The following is a 21,147-nucleotide window of genomic DNA, read 5'->3' on the forward strand; positions in this document are numbered from 1 at the left end:
AATTAGGAATATATGTTAGTTTTAACTTTTATAAATTTAACAAAATGATATTCAAAAATAAAATAAAAATAGGCTTGTGAAACTTAAATTTTATAAGGTTTGGATAATTTCCTACCATATAAGAATATTATTTGTAACATAAACCGTAATTTCATCGAATAGGTATGCTAAATGGCTATTAAAAATAATATATACTTCGTAATCAATTATATAATAGCCCTTAATAGTAATGGTTATTTTAATATGCGACATTAAATTTTATTAAAACATGGTTGATCAAGTATTTTTTGAATTACAAATAATCTCACCCATGAGTCTATTGATACAATTTATAACATTCACTTAAACTATCGTACTTAGTTGTGTCATTTATTGGTGTTGCACTATATATATCTTTTATAATTACAACTTATTTATTTGATTTGTATTAGAGAATCTACTAGATATCAAATCTTATACTTAGTACTATTAGATTTTAAAACATTTCTATCCCCATAAAAACTATCACATTACAAATTTAAAAGAGGACTGAAATGTAACTTTTGAATAAAACATGCTATTCAAGTGAAATTGTTTCAACCTCTAAGAGTGGTCATAATTATTTTACAAAAATTCTCCACACTCTAAAATAGTTAACAAATTGGTTACAGTTATTTTTAATTATTTATTTTATACAAATATTGTGCATTGTTAATTAAATCTAATAGTACATGATTAAAATATTATAGATGCTATAAAAAAATTACGACATTAATGAGTTATACATAAATAAAAATATTGTTGTCAAGGTCATTTCAGAAAAATATAAAAATAAAAATTCAAACAATTAGATTGTAAACTTTTTTCAAGGATGACAATTTAAGGGTTTGGGCCGAGCTTTTTCAAGTCTAGGCCCAGGGCCAAAGTATTGACAGCAAGCACAGGCGCAAGCCGTCCAAAAGCTCGTCCATACTTAGACGGGCCAAGTTTGGGCCTAAACCCCACAGGCCCGAGCCAGGTGTAGGCTTAGATAATTTTTTTTAAATTAATTTTTAATAGAGTTTAAAATTAAAAAATTAAGGAACGCTTAAATTAAAAATGATTAATTGATTATATAATATATAATAGACTAATAATTAAATAAACAAAATTTAAAATTTAAAATATATATAATTTAAAATTTAAAGTCCATAATGTACAAAATAAAAATATTTTATTTTTAAAATATAAAACCTAGGCCAAGTCCAGCTTTTCTCATGAGCCCATATCCAAATCTATCTACTGTAAACCAATGGGCATTTGGTCCAATGGGAGAAGCATTGCACTTACAATGTTGAGTGCAAAGGTTCGAGCCTTCATAAGAGCATTATGGAGGTTAGTTTCAGTTCTTCCTTAATTATCAACTAATTGAGTGGAGACAATCCCTTCCTTACGAAATGTGAGTAGAGTAGGCACCCCTTGAATATTAGAGAGGGTTTAAAGCATTTGGGCAAGTATTTCAGTGAGTTAATGTATGGCGGTGGTCCCAGTTGCTTAGTATGATTAGAAATATTGTAATTGTAATGTCTGATATAATATTAGTAACAATCTATGTATAACAGAATTCAAAAAAAAAATTCTATCTACTGTACATTTTTAAATTTTCAACCAATAATTAAGTTCATTCGTTGCGGGTCTGAACATACTTTTTACAGGCCAAACCAAGGCTTTTTTGACCTCTCTAACTTTTCCAATGAGTTACTACTATCATTTGGAAAACTTCTCATAAGTTAATTTAAATTTAATTATATGGAGAGAGATTTGACAGTTGGTATGGTGACTATGGTCTATTTTCAACATATAAATATCTGCCTAACAAATTTATTTCGTATTTAATTATGTTAGTAGCTTTCAGGTCAGTCAAGAAATTGACGGAGGAATAAACCCACAGCAATTAAAATTAATTATTTCAAGAAATTATCACATAACTCAATGGCAGCAGGTCAGGAATTGGCACGATCTCAAGCCTAATTTCAACTGTTTTAAGACTTTTCCCTTAAGCAACTAAGCAAGGAACCTGCCTACACCAATAAAGGAAAAATAATAATAATAATCCGAACTGGTGTATGAATCATAAATATTAAACAATTGTGTTTTCCCTAAACTTGTGCGTTCATATTATCACTAGGACATGAGATTCTATCACTATATAAGATACGTTTAAACAAGAACAATATTAAAATGGGTGATGTTTACAATCCTTGTGTTTGTGTTTGTTAAGAGTTTTTATTATTGGTATTATTGTATTAATAATATTTTAATTTATTTATTCTTTTTATTAGAATTTTTTTTATCAAGGATTTTGTCTACTGTTAGGAATTATTAGGTTAGATTACGTGTAATAGTAGGAAATATTTATAAAGACACAAAGAAGTAAATTGGCGTGAAAGGAGGATTACATATTAAATTGTTTCAAATAAAGATGATTATTGTATTGGTAAGTATGTCAAGTATTTATGTAATATTGGACTTTTAAAGGAAGTATATATTAGTACTCCTCTATTAGGGTTTAGTTAAAATATTGCTCTTATATAAAGACAAGTATTTCACATATTGAAAACTATGAAGACATATTATATTTTATATCACAGAAGCAACCAACGAAGAGAACAAGAAGAAACATTATTTGGCCTCATATAATGTTTCATATCTCTACGGTGTTTTAGGCTTCGTCATCAAGTCTTCATCATATCAAGTCTTTTATTGGACATTCTTTTATATTTACTTTGGTATCTTTGCGACAAAGGGGTGGTTTGTTGTGTTGAGTGGATCTCAAGAAAAGCAACAAACAGAATTGAAGATGAGTGATGCTCACTAAGTAAGGTTGACTAAGTTAGACATAACAAGGTGGTAGCAAGAGTAATAAGAAGTCTGAAATTGTTTAAAAATCCAATAGGTCGTAATATTTTAGTGTATTGCTTATTGTTTGGGTGTAATCCTATGGATATAGTATTGTAACCCGAATCACGTAAAAATCTTTGTGCTTTAGTTTTTGCAGTTTACTGATTCTAGTATATATGATAGATTTAGGTTGAATGAACAATGTAATATACAATAGCCACGAATAGTGACACATATAAACAATATCGTATGCACAGTGACGATAAACAATATCATATGCACAGTGACTGTAAACAATATCGTAAACATTAATTTCTAGATTAATTAATTAAAAAAATTAATTTATTTATTGTTTTGATTTGCCTATATTTTTTAAAATAGATCTAATTTTTAGTGTGTTTCTACATCCACTTTTTAACCAAAAAAATAACAGGAAGGAGGATGAAGAAGTATACCAACACATGGTATTAAATTTCTTACGTCCGTCATTTGAGCATACGCGTGACAAACAAATGTCTAGCAATTAATGGAGGACAAAAAACGATGGTGGTGTTTAAAAGAATGAGTTGTTTGGCCTAAAATGCATGCACCTTTCATTGTTATATTCTGTAAATATATAAATCAATGTACAGAAAACTGAGTCACCCATTTAGCTTTTTCTGTGTACAAAAATTCATTATCACTGTGAATTAGGATTGGCCAATTAATTTCATCAGTCCACGAACGATTGAAATAAAGATAACAGGTGGTAGCACTTGAACGATGACACTAAAGTTTTTACCCTTTTGTGGCCGGTAGGGGTGGGCAAAAAAAGTTGATTAATCAAAAACCGAACCGAACCGTTTGGTTTGGTTCAATTTTTTTGCGGTTTTTTTACACTAAAAAACCGAATAAATAAAATAGTAAAAATAATAAAACCAATCGGTTTGGTTTTTCGGTTTTTTAAAAAACCGAATAAATAAAATAGTAAAAATAATAAAACCAATCGGTTCGGTTTTCGGTTTTTTAAAAAAAAACCGAAAAACCAAACCGATTATCAAATAAACCGAAATCTGAAATCCCTAAACCTAGTGACTCTAATTCTCTAAACCAATTGTCCACTTCAGATTCCTTCAGTTCTGAGTTATGATCTTGAGCCACTGAACTCGTGACCTTCAGCCGCTGGAATCTCGTCCCCGTCGCTTGTCTCCGCACTGTTGGTCGCTGCTGCCGCCGCTGTTGGTCGCTGCTGCTGCCGCTACTCGTCGCTACTGCTGCCGCTGCTTGTCACTGCTGCTCTTCGCTGCTGCTCGTCGCCGCAGTCGTTGTCATCTGGAAATATTGTGATCTCCATAAAGCTACAACTTGTGAGTTGATTCTTCATTTCTTTCACTCTTTTTTTTTCTTTTTCTTTTCACCACGTGATGGGCAACATGGAAGGCCACTTTCCCCAGCAGGCTGTGTATCGCAACCTTAATTCATTTTTCGAACTTAAATTTTACTGGAATGCAAATTATTCATTTGGTTGTGCCTTGTGATTTCAACTTATTCTGCTTTGATTTAAATTTCTTGTGTATGTGTTGTGATGGCTTGTTGTAAGTTGATGTTCTAAGTGATGATAATGTTGAGTCGAAGTAGAATTGTAACACCCCAAATCTAACACGTGCGGAGCACGTGTTAGATGGAGGTTACTCACAAATCATAATCTTTACTCACAAGTTTCAAACTGAAATTCCTCCAATTCTTATTCAAATAAATCCATAAATCCAAACGTCAAATACTAAATAATCTCTCTCGAGGACATAAAAATAATAACAAAAGTCTCAAACTCCAAATTACACGTTCATAATAAAAGTAACTAAATAGAAACACAAGTCTATTCCTCCTCTTATTCAATAGCAAACGGAAACTGGAAATTACTAACTCCAAAGCTAAGCGCACCTCTCAAAAGAAACTTAATCTGCAAAAAGTAATGACGAGGGGTGAGCTGTCAACTCGGTAAGTAAAACCATTCCTAACACACTAGGCCTATCGATACAAAAAATATTGCAAGCCCTTTTTTTTTATTAAAACATATATCATAATCCATAAATTTCATAAAACGATATTTCACGATAACATCACATAAATTCTTAATAATTCAAAATATCGAAAAGCATATTTACTTACGAAACAAATCATATAATACTTATACAGAAACAAAAAGGTTAGCTCTTGTCACATAGTGTCACCTATAGTCCCGGTGACCCGGCCAGAAACAGAATCAGAATATCGTGTGCACACTTAGAACAGGAACCCAATACTGGTCCAGACAGATATATCGTATATTACGATCAGAATCAGAATAAGAATCAGAATAACTATGGACAATGAGCCAAAACATTAAGAATCTCATACAATCATCAATAATTGAAATCAAACATAGGTACAAAACATTCGTATCAGTTTCATAAAAGTTCATATCAATAATTTAGGCTTGCATAACATTTTATAAATAAAATCATAAAAGTAGGCATGTAACAAAATAACTTACATATTCAAAAGCATTTATAAAATACTTTGTTAAAAAGAATTTAGCTTTAAAACATTTACATAAAACTAATTTTATTATCAAAATCAATTAATCCTTTAAGTAGTATAAAAACATTTATACTTATAACAATAATATCAAAATACTTATACATATCCAGTATACTAGGAATGAAGTTACTTACCTCGGCAAATGAACTTGAATTAACACACCTCTAAGCTTCTAAGAGCCTCAATCACCTTCAACTCCTTAAACAAATACAAGATATGACAATTAATGACTTATTCTAAGAATCTGATTTTCTAATTCATACCCGTACAGGTCTGATTCTCAGAATTTTAACTCTTAATCCAAGTCTCAGAATGATATAAAATCCTATGGAACCATTCTAGACATCCATGAGTACCCCATGTAAAATTTACAAGAGAATCCGATATCAAAAACATTTTAAAAACTATTTACTTCTCAGCAAATTCGAAACTGTTTTCACATAATCTAAACCAAACAGAACGGGTTCCGTGATTTTTATAAAATAAAATACTAATCAGAAAATTATGAAATTAAAACTGGGAATCCTAGACACATATATTAACATACATATACACTTTCAGAATTTTTTGAGTTCATTTGGTGGTACAAATAGTCTTGTGAATCTGATCACAATACTGGAATCGTGGATTTCCAGTGCAGTGGTTTCTATTTCCAAAATACGTATAAAATTGAAAACGAAGTTGAATTTAATGAAATAAAATTTAATCAAGAAGCCCTACATGTCGAGTTTCCAGAAATATAAATTTTATAAGAAAATTCGTTCAGAAAATAGAGCTTTAAAATTCGAGATCCTCATGCTGTCCAGAATTATCCTGTGCTTAATACGTCAAGGATTGATTAACTAAACTCATACTAAATCAAAACCCTAAGCAAAGTCTAAATATATTCTAAACCATGCATCATGATCTACAACCATTAGAATCGTGCTAATATAAACCCTAGTTAGATAGAGTGATTAGAAATCTGTTGAGAACATGGAGAACAACTTACCCGTCGCTTGATTCTCTCCTAAACAAAGGTTTGAATCCTAAGATTTGGGTAAGAGCGTAAAGAGCAGCAGAGAAGAAGAATAAATGTTGTGAACTTAGGGTTATGGAAGGGGGAAAAGTATGTATTTATAGGGGATCTTAAGAAACCCTATTCAATAAGGAAAAATAACCCTTTTCCAAAATGATCTCATAAATAACCTCTATTTAATTAGTACCCCTTTCTAAATAAGGGTTATAGGCCACCCATAATTCTTAATGAAAGCCCAATTTCTATAATTTAATATGTATGGGAATTTGTGGCGTTACAAGAATGGAGGCTTTTTTCAGATCTGGGAAGTGACTTAGTGATATTGACCATTTTCATAAGTATTTGCTTGTGTAGTCTTCTTTTGTGATATAGAAATGTAGACAAGTTCAAGTCCGCACACACAAAAAGTCACTAGGTTCAAGTTCATGGCATTTGTTGCCTAAGGCCTACGTAGCAGCTACAGATATACCTATTACTACAACTACAACAGAACAAATGAAAAGTAAATGTTCAGGAACATCAATGTCTTTGTAGCACCGCATTTCACTCCATTTTTTTTTTTTTGTGATTTTCGCATTAGTGTCTTCAGATCCTTTTGCATACTTAACGGAGACTTGTTCCTAGACCATCTAATATTGCACCTCTGTTGACATCATTTGGGGATGGAATCCAAAACTTAGAATAGCTGCAGCTATTGTTACTGTCCATACAGGTGTAGTAAAGCTTGTTAATTAAGGTTGTCATCTAATTCTGATATCTTCACAGCGGCTTTTTGGTTGTACCTACATAGTTTGTTTGCCATTAACCTCATTCCTCTAGCTTGTGCATTCTTGGCTGCTTGATCCCCTCGTGGGGTGAACTTGTGAAAAAGTATCATGTACTACTGAAGTGTTGTGCGTACATATAAACTGGGGTGCAAAGCCCTTATTTAATATTTTTACTATCTTATGCATTGTAAAACATTATACAAATCCCATATTTTTATCTATTTGGCTTTATTTATTAATTTAAGGTTTTAAATTTAAAAAAGCCCAAAATAGGCCCAATAGGCCCATAATCGAAATAATCGAACCGAACCGAACCGAACCAAATTATTTCAATTAATCAAGTATTTGATTATTTTGGTAATTTGATTAATCGCGATTATGATTTTAAAATAATCGTAATCGAACGATTATGAAAAATTTAGTAAAAAACCGAACCGAACCGAACCGCGCCCACCCCTAGTGGCCGGCTATCAATGGCGTGTTAAAACAGAATAGCTTTTGCTAGAGCCATGGCTAAAGGCAGATAATTTTACCTTCACGTTCACTTACAACATTTTGTCAGTTGTAATTGTTTGGATTCATTCACCAACTCAGTCCTTGGAATTGACTAAATTGTCATCACAAATTGAGCAATGGACGACATACAAAGAGCTTGAAGATCTCAAGTTTTAGCCACACAGGTGGACTTATAGGTATACAGCAACTGTGAACAATTGTGTGGACAAGGACATCACTTCCAGTGTGAGCTCTCCACGTATCCTCCTTCAATTGAGGGTCTAAAGTGATTGGTATCAAGGAAAATTATGAAATAAAATATGTGTCAGAATCACTTGCAATCTCCTTAACATGTCCTGCTTCTCAGAATCTCTTAATTGCGTTAGTGGGTACCACTCAGAAAGTGCTTTAATTTTAGACCATACAAGCAATTTCTTCTTTAGTAAACTAAATTGACTTGGTAACCACTCAATGAAAAAAATCATGGTTCATAACCACCCTCCGAGCATCTAATAAAGCTTGGAGTTTAATCATGTTTTAGCTTTTTCTGCTGCATTAAAAAATTAATGGACTCACAACCTCTTTTATTAATACCTGAGATTCCATTGGTTCGCTTTATTCAACTTACTATAAAAGCAATTTCTTAACCACAAGTTCAAATTTTATGCTTTCTAATAACAGTTTTGTCAAGTAGTGGCATTCTTGTCATCCTGTCGAATTAGAAAATTCTAATTGCATGTGATATTTTATTTGTTATATACATTTGTCAATGCCAAGTGGTAACAAGCTTATAAAAGGGCCAGCCTAGGTATTATCTAGCATTCAAAGTTCAACCAACTTATCATCTGTGTAATATTTGAGTTTGCTACAAAATGTGCCGAGGAATTCAAGAGGCAAACCAAGTTGTTGGTTCCTGCAGCTTCAAAGGAAGTGCTTCTTCTAATGCAAACACTGTTGATTTTATGTCTTGTGAGCTCTGCGGTTCTAGGGCTTCATTGTATTGCCATGCTGATGATGCATATCTATGTAGAATATGTGACAAATGGGTGCACGAAGCTAATTTCTTAGCACTTAGGCACGTTAGGTGCTTTCTCTGTAACACATGTCAAAACCTTACGCATCGGTATCTCATCGGAGCTACGGCTGAGGTCTTGCTTCCCACAATGGAGAGTTTGATAGAGAAAAGAAGGCAGTGTGATTCCAAGGTTGAAAAACAGTGCTCAAGAAATCTCAAAATGCCTTTTTAGTTTATTTGATCTTCTTTTCCATTTTGGGTATGTAATTTCTCTGTGATAGGGTTGTAAAGATGGAGACCAAGTTTTATTATTTCAGGAGGAAAAAAATGGGAGATAAGGGCAGTTTAGGAATATAGAGATACTGAAAGTTTATATGGTAGCATTGGAATTATAATCATCTGCAATTCTGCATGTAGTTCTGAAACTTATGTAAGCCAGAACGACTCATTTATGAATTTACGGTTGTTGTTTTTTTTTTAATTTTGTCACAATCACTGCACATGTCTTCATTTTTGCTTTTAGCTTGCAAGCATTATGGAAATTTTCCTTACTTCATTTGATTTCATTCAAGTTAAAAATTATGCATTTTGTTCACTTCATAAAAAGGTTATGTTTAGGTGCCTGGTAAATAATAATAATAATAATAATAACAGAGAATTGAAGATAAATCCCTCCATTCCAGGTAAAATAAATACATTGATTGCAGATAATGTGTTTCTATTATCAATTATATAAACGGAACATAATTGACACACTGAGTCATCCAAATCCATCATGAAAGCTTGGCACTTCTTGTGGTTGATGTCACTAGAAAAAGGTGGAAGACAAAAATGGCTTTACGTTAGAAAGAGAGATGCCTAGTGAAAACTGCGGTCAGCTTAAAAGAGTTGTGTTTGTGTAGAACTGCTCAAAGCATTATATGATATTGTTCCGCTGGTGGTCCATGCTACGATGTATAGAAGTAGTCTCTTTGTAATTGTATATGTTATCTTCTTGGTGGGTCTTTCTTTTTATAGGGGAAAATGCCAAGATAAGTTTTCATCAGGAGAGCCCCAGTAACCTGATCTGATGATGCTAATGAATAAGATGATAGCATCCCAATAATTCAACACACTTTTTGTTTGTCAGCAAACTGACCCTAAATGGCAGTTCATGGCAAACCACAAAATGAATTCTCAAATCTCCATTGTTGGCATCTTCCTTTACCCATTCCAAACAAAATGAGCAAAAAATGAAGTAAAATATTAATATTAATCTCTCATAACATTGTCGTTTTGTGAATTACGATTGCGGCCAACTTCTCTACCTTACCTCATAGGTTACAATTGCGGCCAACTTCTCTACCTTACCTCATAGGTTACCAGATTGTGAAATATTAAAGCTTACCTGAATCTTATAATTAAGAAGTCTTCTCTACACTTGGTAACACACAAACTGTGGTGTCTAGCATCGCTAATAACCAACGGCTTGAGAGATCAAGGTGCCTTTGTCATCAACTGATATAAAGATCATGCCAGAATAATGAAGCAACAGATATGAAAGCTTCATGAGAGGACCATTTCAATTCTGCCATTTACTATAATGAAGCTAATGGAATGGTAACTTTAAACTTGCCAATTATTATTGGCTTTTGAATGTCATAGTTTAACAACAAAGATATTACAGCTATCAGCATGTTTTAACCATGGCTGGTAATATTGGAACAAAGCCTTTTTGTAAAGCATAGGAACAAAGCCTTTTTGTAAAGCATATGAACATATCATCTGGTAAAGATGCAGAATGAGAAGAACATACATTGATAATATAGTAAAATTCATAACAGAACTCCATTGTTGTCCTCTCGACCAGAACCTCATCAGGAACTAATATCGTTATTTGTCTAAGCAAAAATATAATAATATAAATTCCATACTGATCAAGTACACAGGAAGAAATAAAAAGGCTACAAACTTGTTTTTGTACTTGGGATCAGAAGTTATTGTTTCAAAACTGGTGAGTGTGGATTAAAGTTTATTACATGGAGCAGAAATCGACAAACCATACAAATGCAAATAAAGTAGTCAAAACTGAACTTGCAATAAGGAATTTTCCCTACTGCAAGAGTGGTAGTGGAGGCAGCAAAAGTAAGACCAGGATCTATTTTTTGCAAGGCAAAAGGAACATCCAAAAAATTCATGAGGTAGCATCATGGTGGCATATAAGTAGTGCTTCTAGGAATAATAGAGGTTAAAGTTACCATAACCCACAACTGAAACAATGAATGTGATTATTATTGTTTCGTGTTGATTGAAACATGAATAGCGAAAGTACTTGATATTATCGATGCCTACAATGAGAGAAACCTGTGGAAAGATAGAAGTTGAATCTGCTGTTTATAATCTCTCTGTGAAATTACAGTAGAGCACTAAGGACCTGTAATCACAACATAAATTTAAAGACTTTCCAAGTAACAAATATGTTTGAGTAAATGACAAAGTAAAACAATAATAACAAAATGAAGAGAAAAGTATTCTTGTGAATATCACGAAAAATTGAACTAATTACTCTTGCAAAATCCATGAAATACATAGTAAATCTCTAAAATTGTTCATTCTCATAAAAAACTCAACTATGGAAGAAAATGATAAGTTTATATGCATGAAATAGTCATCAAGCCACAAAGCTTCTTTAAAGTACTGGAACATACTGAATCTATTCATCAATGCCACATAATACCATCAAATACTTTATCTTTTATACCAACTGGTCATAATTTCACAGAAAAGATTTGAACTTCTTTCGTATCTCATATTCTGCAATTAAATTTGAACTTTTTCCATCCTCAATTTTATGATTGACAGTTCTTGTCTACAGAGTGAACCAACTAATCAGAATAGAAGCTCATCTTGAGAGCACTGAGGTGAAGTTTCTTGGTCCAAGTCACACATCTGAGTTTGAAGTTCATTTAATAGAAGCTCTATAAGAATGATAATTATTTCACTTATTAAATCCATGATAACATGTTCGATAATATTTTTCTCCTTGACAATGTAGGATACAATATTAAGATTACGTTAGACCATTAATTCAGTAACAAGTGAGACATGAATGCAGAAAGAAATTGCACAGATGGTCCAAGATAGTCAGAGATTTACGGCATAATTCATTAAGTGTACATGATGCAACAGCTGTCTCTATCTTTAAATCTTTAACGTTACAGGAAACACAATCTGTGTACACTCTGCAGAAGGAAAAATTAGTACCTTATCAATTCATACTGATCATACTAACTAAGGGAAAAAAATTTGGTAGCTCAAAAGTTCCTTGTCCCAAGAGGGTCATAATCATATGCTTCTCCCGCTTTCACAAATCTACCTTTCACCCGTTTTCTAGTATCAGCTCTGGCTTTTCGAGAGACATATCTTATTTGCTTACTAAACCTACAAAAAATAAATTAGAACAGTCTGTTAGGAAGTGAACTTGAAAGAACTGTTAAAAAGATGAAGATTTTTTAGAATCATGAGAATGCAAACAACAATCAACATCTAGGTCATGACAAATTTCTTGACTACATATTATGTTGTGTAGTCGAAAAATGACTCTGCCTAAATTTTTAAGATGATGTCAATTAAAGGAATGCATTTGAGATTTTTCCAAAAGATGTTCATAGAGCTTGCTATTCTTTAAGGCTTATCTTTCACCAACAAATCCATGCCTTTGGAGCATTTTTTGTCAAGAGAAGTCCTCATTGTAATAAAAGTATTATGAAATTACGAGAATTTATAATCTATAATAGGATTTAAGAATCAAACATCTTTTATGTAAATAGAATTTCAAAGAAATATCTACCTGGCAGATTTGAGGTGTCATAAAGGCATTAACTTCAGGGTGTTACAGATGCATCAACACACTGGGCTAATAGGAAAAGTGGAAAACAACATGAAAAGGATTCCATAAGAAGTTTTTTTACATGTCTTGCAATTTGAAGTGCTATTAAGTAAAAGACTCAGAATTTTTATAAATTCCTGGAAATCAAATAAAATGGTAGATGCTTACTAAGATGCACAAACATCATGCCAAATTTTCCTAAAAACAAACAGAACTAAAGCACTTACGTCCGTGTCTTCTTTTTCTCATTGTATCTCATCTTTGCTTTATCCCTGGCTTGTGGGCAGCTAGTTTCCAAATTTGGTTCCCATGGTGATTCACCCGTTAGGAATATTAGTGACAATCCACAATCTTGATAATTGGCAGCAGTACTTTCACCAATGAGGTTGGATAGCGAAAGTGACATGCTTGAAGGGACTTGGCCAGTAGGAAATCCAAGACTGATATTCCTGTTGCAACTAAGATTTACAAGCATGCAATTAGCACTACCATTTATTCCCTGCATCACACCAACTGCCCCACCAACAGGCGAGGATTGAAAAGCCACACAGTCCTGTTGTCCTGATGATGATGCCTGGACAGAATATACAAGGATGAGAAGGTGCCATGCTTATTTTCACAACCATCGATAATGTTATATGGTATACCTCATAAGTAATGAGAATGTAACCTATTGAACTAATTAAACTAATTAATCTTTGAAAATCAAAATCATTATTTATCCCTTCTTATCTCTCTTACCATCATAATCTGTCATTATTAAAATATAAACGTTGTGCTTAACATTTCAAATCATTGAACAATAGTTCACCAAAAAGACTACTAATGCTTTCAAGCCATGCATAAACTGAATAATGATCTCCAATGTTTGTGATGAAATGCATTGTTTTCAATTTGGTGATAATCTAATTTGAGGATGGATAGTGGAAGTTTCCACAGGTTGAAATAGCACAAACAAGATGACAATAGTGAAACTTGTTTCAGTATTTAAGACACTCAGAGACCAGATAAGCGGGCATTCGATATTTTACATACTATTTTGAGCTAAGTGAGATGTGTGGAGACTGGAACTGTAACAAAAAGTTTTACATTCATTATATAAGACACCAAAAGGAATTAATGAACAAAAGAAAGTTAGACCACAAAAGTTATAATCACGACAGATAATGGCAAGATGAACAAAACAAACACAATACTCTATCAAAAACACATAATTAGATATGCAAAGCAGGAAGAAAAAAGCCAAATGAAAAAGCTGCAAGAAACTTAAATTTAGAGCAAACCTCTAGAGCATTCTCAATAGGACCATCAGATTCAGTAACTGATATATTTTTCTCCATTAATTGGCGATTAGTCCCTACATCTTCAAATTGGTATCTGGTCTGACCTTGTGAACAGCCAAATATTTCATCACCGGATTCAAAATTTAACTGAACATCATCGATGTTGAGCCCTTCACAGAGATCATCGCCATCAGGAAGTTTAAGATCTTTGAAATCAGAACAGCCCTGCAGCAAGAGAAGTAAAACATAAATCCCTTAATACTCATACTGTTTTAGTTAGTTAAACAAAACTGAATATCAAAACCTATAGACAAAAGTTGTAAAATAACCTTTGGCTCGCCAGACTCCTCAAAGAAAAATGGTGCTTGATCACTACAGTAGGGCATGTAATTTGGATTTGGTGGAATGGTAGAACAATTCCCTATCCAAGACTCAAACTTGGAAGAAGGCTCTAATTCATTCAAGTTGCCCGTCACCAACCCAAATGACCCTTCATTATCTTTTTGCTCCAAACAAGTACTCCCACTTCCACAATTCTCATTCAATGACAAAGAATTGGGCGGCCCCCAACTAGTACTAGAATCACCTAAACAAGTGGAATCAAGAACCGAAGACCAAAGCCTTGTAAACTCCGACAAGGAAGGACACCCGGTATAAGGATTTAACACCACACACCTATGCCCTAAACTCGAACAACTATTACTGTTCCAATCACAAGCTTGACAAAGGCACAATTTCGCATCCATAAATCGGATTATTGCCGGCTGAGAATAGCACTTATCACACAAAAGCGAACGAGAATGCCTTCTTGACAAAGAATTGGCTGAGTGTACACAACCATCACAATGCAAACAAAGCCTTGCCATATCTGATTTACAATAAACAACTGCTCTCACCACCCCACAAAACTCACATAAAGGTTCCATTTTTCTTCTCCCCTAAACAAATTATAATCAATGGTTTCGCCTATAAATGAAACTACCCAACTTCAATCTCATGGCGGGAAATCCGGTTTTATTCGTTAAATCACCACACCCCTTAACCCTTTAATAATTAACAAATAACCAAAATCACAAAATTACCATGCACCCCTTTTGAATTTTGATGAAATCAAGTGCCAAAATCAAAATAATTAAAGCCATTTTTCAAAGTTATTTTCTACTCACCCGAGTAAAAAATCCAAATTCAAGTGAAATTGATCAAAGACAAAACAAAGGATCAAATAAGATTCAACACAACTACTAGTTGTGGTTCGCTTTGTTAGATTTTGAGTTCTGACACTGGTGAGTCAGTTCAGTTTGTTAGTGATGTTTATTTATGCACGTTTTTCCTGGATTATCTCGGTGTTGGCCAAGTAACTGATGACATGGGCGGTCACATCTCGAGAACGTTGTTATCATGGTCAGTCTTATTACTCGAAAGCGGGACGGAGGGATGGCAAAAGCTGTAAATAAGTGAAAGAACGAGGTCGGTTTGTTTAACAAAAGTGGGTCGCAAAACTGATTGACGAATCAGCTTCCGAGATTTTAGGATTTCATGGGAGACGAGTGTTAAGCTTCGAAGCAGGAGATCACACGTGTCCACGTGGATTTACTCGCGAATTGCTTTTTGATTTTGTGGCGAGAGAGCCCGACGATGTAGCATCTCTGTCAGCCGACGTGGATTTCAATTTTATCTTTTTGTCAAATTATTTTGTCTTAAATCTTTTTTTTTTGTGGTAAAAGAGGTTGATGACGTGGCATCATTATCTTCTTTTGTTGATTTTCTATTGGTCCAATTTTCAAGTCAAATTATTTACTCTTGTATGTATTGACTATGCCGGTTTTTATGGATTCTAAATTTTAATCTTATCTTCCTTGTGACCCAAAATTAGAAAGATCTTTTCTTAATAAGAAATATTAAGGGAAAAAAAATTGAAATACCTCTTCGGTTTTCTCCTATATATCCCACGTGCAGCATATGATTCTAAATTTTAAAAAAATGAATAAAAAAAATAACAAGAGAGGAGAAATTTGAATCTTCATGATATGTGTGGTGTGAGCGTGACAAGGTAAAAAATTAAATATATTTTATAATTAATAACACAATCACAGTACAGTAAATGATTTTATACGCAGTCATTAACACTCATGAATTTTTAGGTTAACCAAAAAACACATTTCAAGCAAAAGGGACCTTAGTGAGAAAAATCCAAGGAGAAGCTAACAAAATTTCATTAATCACCAAAAGGCATAAATAATACAAATAAAAACATTCTATTGCCAAAATATGCTAAGAAAACATAATATTAATATTGAACTTAAAAAACCAAAGTACTAATTTGAATTTCTTCGAGATACTCATTCATAACATGAAATGAGAATCTGGCGTTCATATCATGGCACTCAAGGCTCAAGTTTTGACGTATGAGTTTGGACCTTACCCAATTGAACAACATAGGGTGACTAGTTCGGACCAATTGGAACCAATCTTAGCATCCTACCTTGTATCTTTCCCAACTGAACAGCATGGGGTGATTGGTTCGGACCAGTTGGAACCAATCTAAGCATCCTAACTTGTGTCTTACCCAAGTGAACAGCATGGGGTGCCTGGTTTGGACCAGTTGGAACCAATCTAAGCATCCTGGCTCGTGCCTTACCCAAGTGAACAGCATGGGGTGCCTGGTTCAAACCAGTTGGAACCAATCTTAGCATCCTGGCTCGTGGCTTGCCAAAGTGAACAGCATGGGGTGCCAGATTCGACCCAGTTGGAACCAATCTAAGCACTCTGACTAGTGCCTTGCCCAATTGACCAGCATGGTGCACCGAGTTCAGACCAGTTGGAACCAATTTCAGCATCCTACCTTGTGCCTTATCCAAATGAACAGCATGGGATGCCTGGTTCGGACCAGTTGGAACTAATCTCAACATCCTACCTTGTGCCTTGCCTAAATGAACAGTATGGGGTGCTTGATTTGGCCCAGTGGGAACCAATCTTAGTAACCTCGCTTTTAACTTGCCTAACCCATTACCATGTTCAGACTCAGACCCATGAGCATTGGCAACGATCAGCGCAGCAAAAAGGAAAGGTATCAATCGTCTTGCCATTTGAATTATTTTGACGAGGAAAATTATGAGAAAGTATGAAATTTCGAGCCATTTAAATATGCTGAGTTGAGAGATTGTCGCGTGAATACCGAGATTCTGTCGCTTGAATACAGATTTCTATCGCATAATGAATGCAGATTTAGGCTTGCAATTACCATATATTTTCCAGCCGTATTAATAAAAAAAGTGCATATATGGAAATAGGGATCCTATTATGATTATAGCTTTTCTAATAAATTAGTAATTCAGATGAATAATTTGTTTGATAAAAATTGGAGAATGAATGTTATATTATACACAAATACCACTCCTCAATCGTTTGTGATTGTCTGCGAAAATCAATTGTAGTTTTGTCCATTTTGTTTCCATATGAAATTTCAATAAACAGTAAAACTGTTTGCGTGCCGGTAACATAAAGATAATTGATATAAAGATAATTGATCATGCCAAATCTTTTAAGAATAATCTAATGAATACAAGATTGAGTAATTCACGTAATATTTTTTCATATTGGTTTGACTACTATGAACATGATATTTGAAAATTAACTTATAATTAATTAATATTCAATTAATACATCTTTCTTGGCCCTAATGGTACTAACTCATGGAGATTTTACTATATATTATATGAGAGGAGATTATCAATTTCTTTCATACTGAAATTAATATATACCTACCACTTACCTATATTTTCTTTTCATAATAGTCAATAACTCCCATGACAACATAATTTTACAGTATTACCTTTATTTTTTAATACACTTTTATTCATATTTATTATAAATTAAATAAATTATATTGTTGAAAATTAAAATTAAAATTGAAGTACTAAAAATAAGAAAATATTTTTTTGGAGGGAATAAAATTAATTATAGGATATTTTCTTTTATTTTTTATTTTTTAAATGTTTTTCTTATAATAAATATATTTTTATATTTTTCAAGATAAATCATCAAACAAATAACCTATTTACCTCTCTTTTCATTTAAATTTTTTAATTAAAACATATGAATATCGTAACTAATAAAACCACATTGGCTGTAGCATCTCAATATTTTCATCTTGGATGTAACACTTATTTATTGAATAATATTTACTTATTGCTCGATCTCATTATATATATATATGTCACTTCTTTTTCGATACTAAAAGCCGAGATACCACAAAAGTGTACCATCACTCGTATTACTTTATGCATATAAATATATTTATTAATATTAAACTGAAGATAATTTAGAGATGGCCAACGGGCCGTGCCGGCCTAGCCCATCAAAGAAAGCCCATGCACGCGTGCTTGTACTCGTAACTTGTCGTGCCCACTATGTATTTCGTGTCGTGCCTAATTTTTTTTGTTTAGGCCCGGTCCAGCACATGTGCCGTGCCCACTCGTGCCATACCTACACGTGCCGTGCTGTGGGCCATGTCGTACCGTGCCTAGGAAAAAAAGTCTACTAAGCTTTTTTTCTTTTTTTAAGAGCGCATTCTAGTTGTTGTCTTATTTTTTTCAAGCCTATGTATTTTTTTGGATCCATGTGCCTTTATTTTAATTTAATATAATCAAAAATTCAAATTTCAAGTCTATATTTAATAATAATAAATTAATAATAATAGGATAATGTAATATTAGTTATTAAGTTTGACTCTATGGTATTAGAATTATTTTTTAGTACTTAACGGCAACAACAATAATAATTTTTTAAGGGTTAATTTAATTGTTAACTTGGAATTACGTAGAGTCATATATCATAGTTTATAATAATATTAATACATATTTATAAAATCATGATATTTATAATTTTATTTATTAAAATCACGATATCAAATATTTATTTAATAAATTATAAACATAAATCAATTATAATTTTTTTGAAACTAAGAATTAAAATAAATTTAAAAAACTTGAGCTAATAAAATATATTAAAAGATTCAATTTAAAGTTATTTATAAAATCATAAAATTTTAAGTTTACTTTCTTTAAAAAATGAAACGTGCTTATTGCGTGTTTTTTCGCGTGCCGTGTTTTGACACATCTCTAATCGTGTTGTGCTTTTAAGACTACATATTTATAAAATCATGATATTTATAATTTTATTTTTTAAAATCACGATATCAAATATTTATTTAATAAATTATAAACATAAATCAATTATAATTTTTTTGAAACTAAGAATTAAAATAAATTTAAAAAACTTGAGCTAATAAAATATATTAAAAGATTCAATTTAAAGTTATTTATAAAATCATAAAATTTTAAGTTTACTTTCTTTAAAAAATAAAACGTGCTTATTGCGTGTTTTTTCGCGTGTCGTGTTTTGACACATCTCTAATCGTGCTGTGCTTTTAAGACCCATATGCCTAAAATTTTAAGTCTGACTCAGCTCACGTGCGTGCCGTGCCGTGCCGCGTGCTCTACCGAAACGTACTTGTGCCGTGCCGTACTGTACGATCACGTGTCGTGCCTCGTGCCATCCAACCCATTGACCACCTCTAAGATAATCTCACGAATTAAATTTTTATCTTAAATTTTAATTCTCCATTTTTATTATGAGAAACAAAACAGAAAGCCTCATGACGTTTATTCCAACAACAAAATCATCACTCACCAGAATATCTCAAACTCGGTTGGCGTCATGTATTTAGGCCACCTGACCAGAATGAGGTGCGCCTGGGTTTGGACCATAGGGAGGATACCTGAAAGGTTGGACTTTAGGAAAATGGGCTTCAGCCATACTGCCAAATGAGGTGCCCCTGGATTTGGTCCAGAAGGAGGATACCTCAAAGGTCGAATATTAAGAAAATGGGCTTGAGTCATACTACTAGCATGAGGGGGCCCCGGGTTTGGGCCAGAGGGAGGATATCTCAGTGGCTGGATTCTTGAAAAATGGGCTTGGACCACATTACCGTCATGAGTCGCTCCTGGGTTTCGGCCGGATGGAGGATACCTCAATGGAACAATTCTTGAAAAATGTGCTGGATCACATTGTTGGCATGAGGATACCTCATAGGATTGAAGAAGAAATTGGGTTTGCCCAATTGGGAATTAGAAGCAAACAATCTAGCTCTGGCATTGTCAGCCTCTTTACTACCTCCATAGCCATTGGCTATGGCTAGCATAACCATAAGGAAGACTACCAAATACTTTACCATGTCGATACGATTAACCTTGGCCAATTTGAATAATTTTAACTATATGATAAATGAAATTTTGAGTTCTATTTATAGGTAGAGTATCAGCTTTTAGTATGGCAAGAAAGATGAAATATTACTTTTATTTTCAAGTGAATGAGATATTACTTTTAATATTTAGTGTTTTACCTTTATTTTCAGTTGAATGAGATATTTACATATATATACACAAACACTATACTTTTTTAGTTCTATTTAAAGGTCTAACATCTTTCAGTAGAGCAAGTATGAGATAGAATAAAGAATGTGCTATTATTTTACTTTATTTTCAAGTAAATGGGATATTACTTTACATATATATGCACAGTACATAGATTGTGAATGTTGGGCATAATTAGGGTCAGTTTGGCACTATTACGTCATAATTTTGTTAAGTATTTACTGAACACTAATTATTTAATTGAAAAAAAAAATTATACTCGAAAAGCATTTAATTCGTGAGTCGAAAATTATTTTAAAAATTTTGAATAGAATAGAAAGAAAATTCAATGCCTGATATAACATTTAAAAGCTGCTTTGAATTTTTTTTTCTTTTATAGAAACTGGTTTGAAATTTTAAAAATTGTAAATACATGTTTGACATAATATTTGAAATTACGTAAAATAAGGATATGCATTTGCTTGAAATTGTTTTCAAGAACAATTTTTAGTAACATTTTACTTGTGCTAAACGAGATAATGAGTCTAAACAATTTTTGGCTTCAAACAAAAGATTGGTATTATTTTTTAAGTAATTTAATCCAATCACATTTTATCATCACAAAACAGCCCTAATAGTAGAAGGATCATTGGCAACTATTACACAGGAAAAATATTAAATAAAAATAACAAAAACTATTAATCCTTTTTATTTTAAAAATTCTAAATTTTAAATATCAATTTATATTCTAATTGATATGACATTCATTTATTAGATGATATAATAGTAATTTGACATAATTATTCATTTAATAGATGAGTCCCAATATTATGTGTTGCTCTCTTATTGGATGATGAATTTTATAGTTTA

The 21,147-nt window shown here is 32.7% G+C and overlaps 1 protein-coding gene and 1 long non-coding RNA gene across 4 annotated transcripts; both read right to left on the minus strand.

Annotated features, from left to right (window-relative positions):
* Positions 1-4,577: 4,577 nt before the first annotated feature.
* Positions 4,578-6,596, minus strand: LOC127900392 (uncharacterized). Its single transcript, XR_008052473.1, has 3 exons — positions 6,410-6,596; positions 5,553-5,616; positions 4,578-4,798 (listed from the first exon to the last, which is right to left on the minus strand). It is a non-coding gene; the product is annotated as an uncharacterized LOC127900392 (long non-coding RNA).
* A 3,491-nt stretch (positions 6,597-10,087) lies between these two features.
* Positions 10,088-15,627, minus strand: LOC102620516 (zinc finger protein CONSTANS-LIKE 12). 3 transcript variants are annotated; one of them, XR_008050949.1, is made up of 5 exons: positions 14,194-15,627; positions 13,865-14,089; positions 12,809-13,155; positions 11,957-12,133; positions 10,088-11,126 (listed from the first exon to the last, which is right to left on the minus strand). XR_008050949.1 is itself a non-coding variant. In XM_006469659.4 (5 exons), exons 1-4 carry the CDS (start codon positions 14,788-14,790, stop codon positions 12,585-12,587), a joined length of 1,188 nt encoding a protein of 395 aa, XP_006469722.1. In that variant the 5' UTR covers positions 14,791-15,627; the 3' UTR covers positions 11,778-12,133; positions 12,543-12,584. The 3 variants fall into 3 exon arrangements, 2 of the variants coding, with proteins under 2 accessions (XP_006469722.1, XP_015382990.1); XM_006469659.4 differs by lacking the exon at positions 10,088-11,126 and adding an exon at positions 12,543-12,603 and having other exon boundaries at positions 11,778-12,133; XM_015527504.3 differs by lacking the exon at positions 10,088-11,126 and having other exon boundaries at positions 11,782-12,133; positions 14,194-15,626.
* Between the last annotated feature and the right edge of the window lie 5,520 nt (positions 15,628-21,147).

Source organism: Citrus sinensis, chromosome 2, assembly GCF_022201045.2.
Source record: "Citrus sinensis cultivar Valencia sweet orange chromosome 2, DVS_A1.0, whole genome shotgun sequence".
Classification (NCBI taxonomy): Eukaryota; Viridiplantae; Streptophyta; class Magnoliopsida; order Sapindales; family Rutaceae; genus Citrus; species Citrus sinensis.

Excerpts from the sequence above, each read along its gene's own strand:
- LOC102620516 (XM_015527504.3), bottom strand. The coding sequence starts at position 14,790 with ATGGAACCTTTATGTGAGTTTTGTGGGGTGGTGAGAGCAGTTGTTTAT. Across the intron at positions 13,156-13,864 it reads CTATTGAGAATGCTCTAGAG|GCATCATCATCAGGACAACA; the intron begins GTTTGCTCTAAA and ends TATTCTGTCCAG. Across the intron at positions 12,134-12,808 it reads GAGAAAAAGAAGACACGGAC|GTTTAGTAAGCAAATAAGAT; the intron begins GTAAGTGCTTTA and ends TATTTTTTGTAG.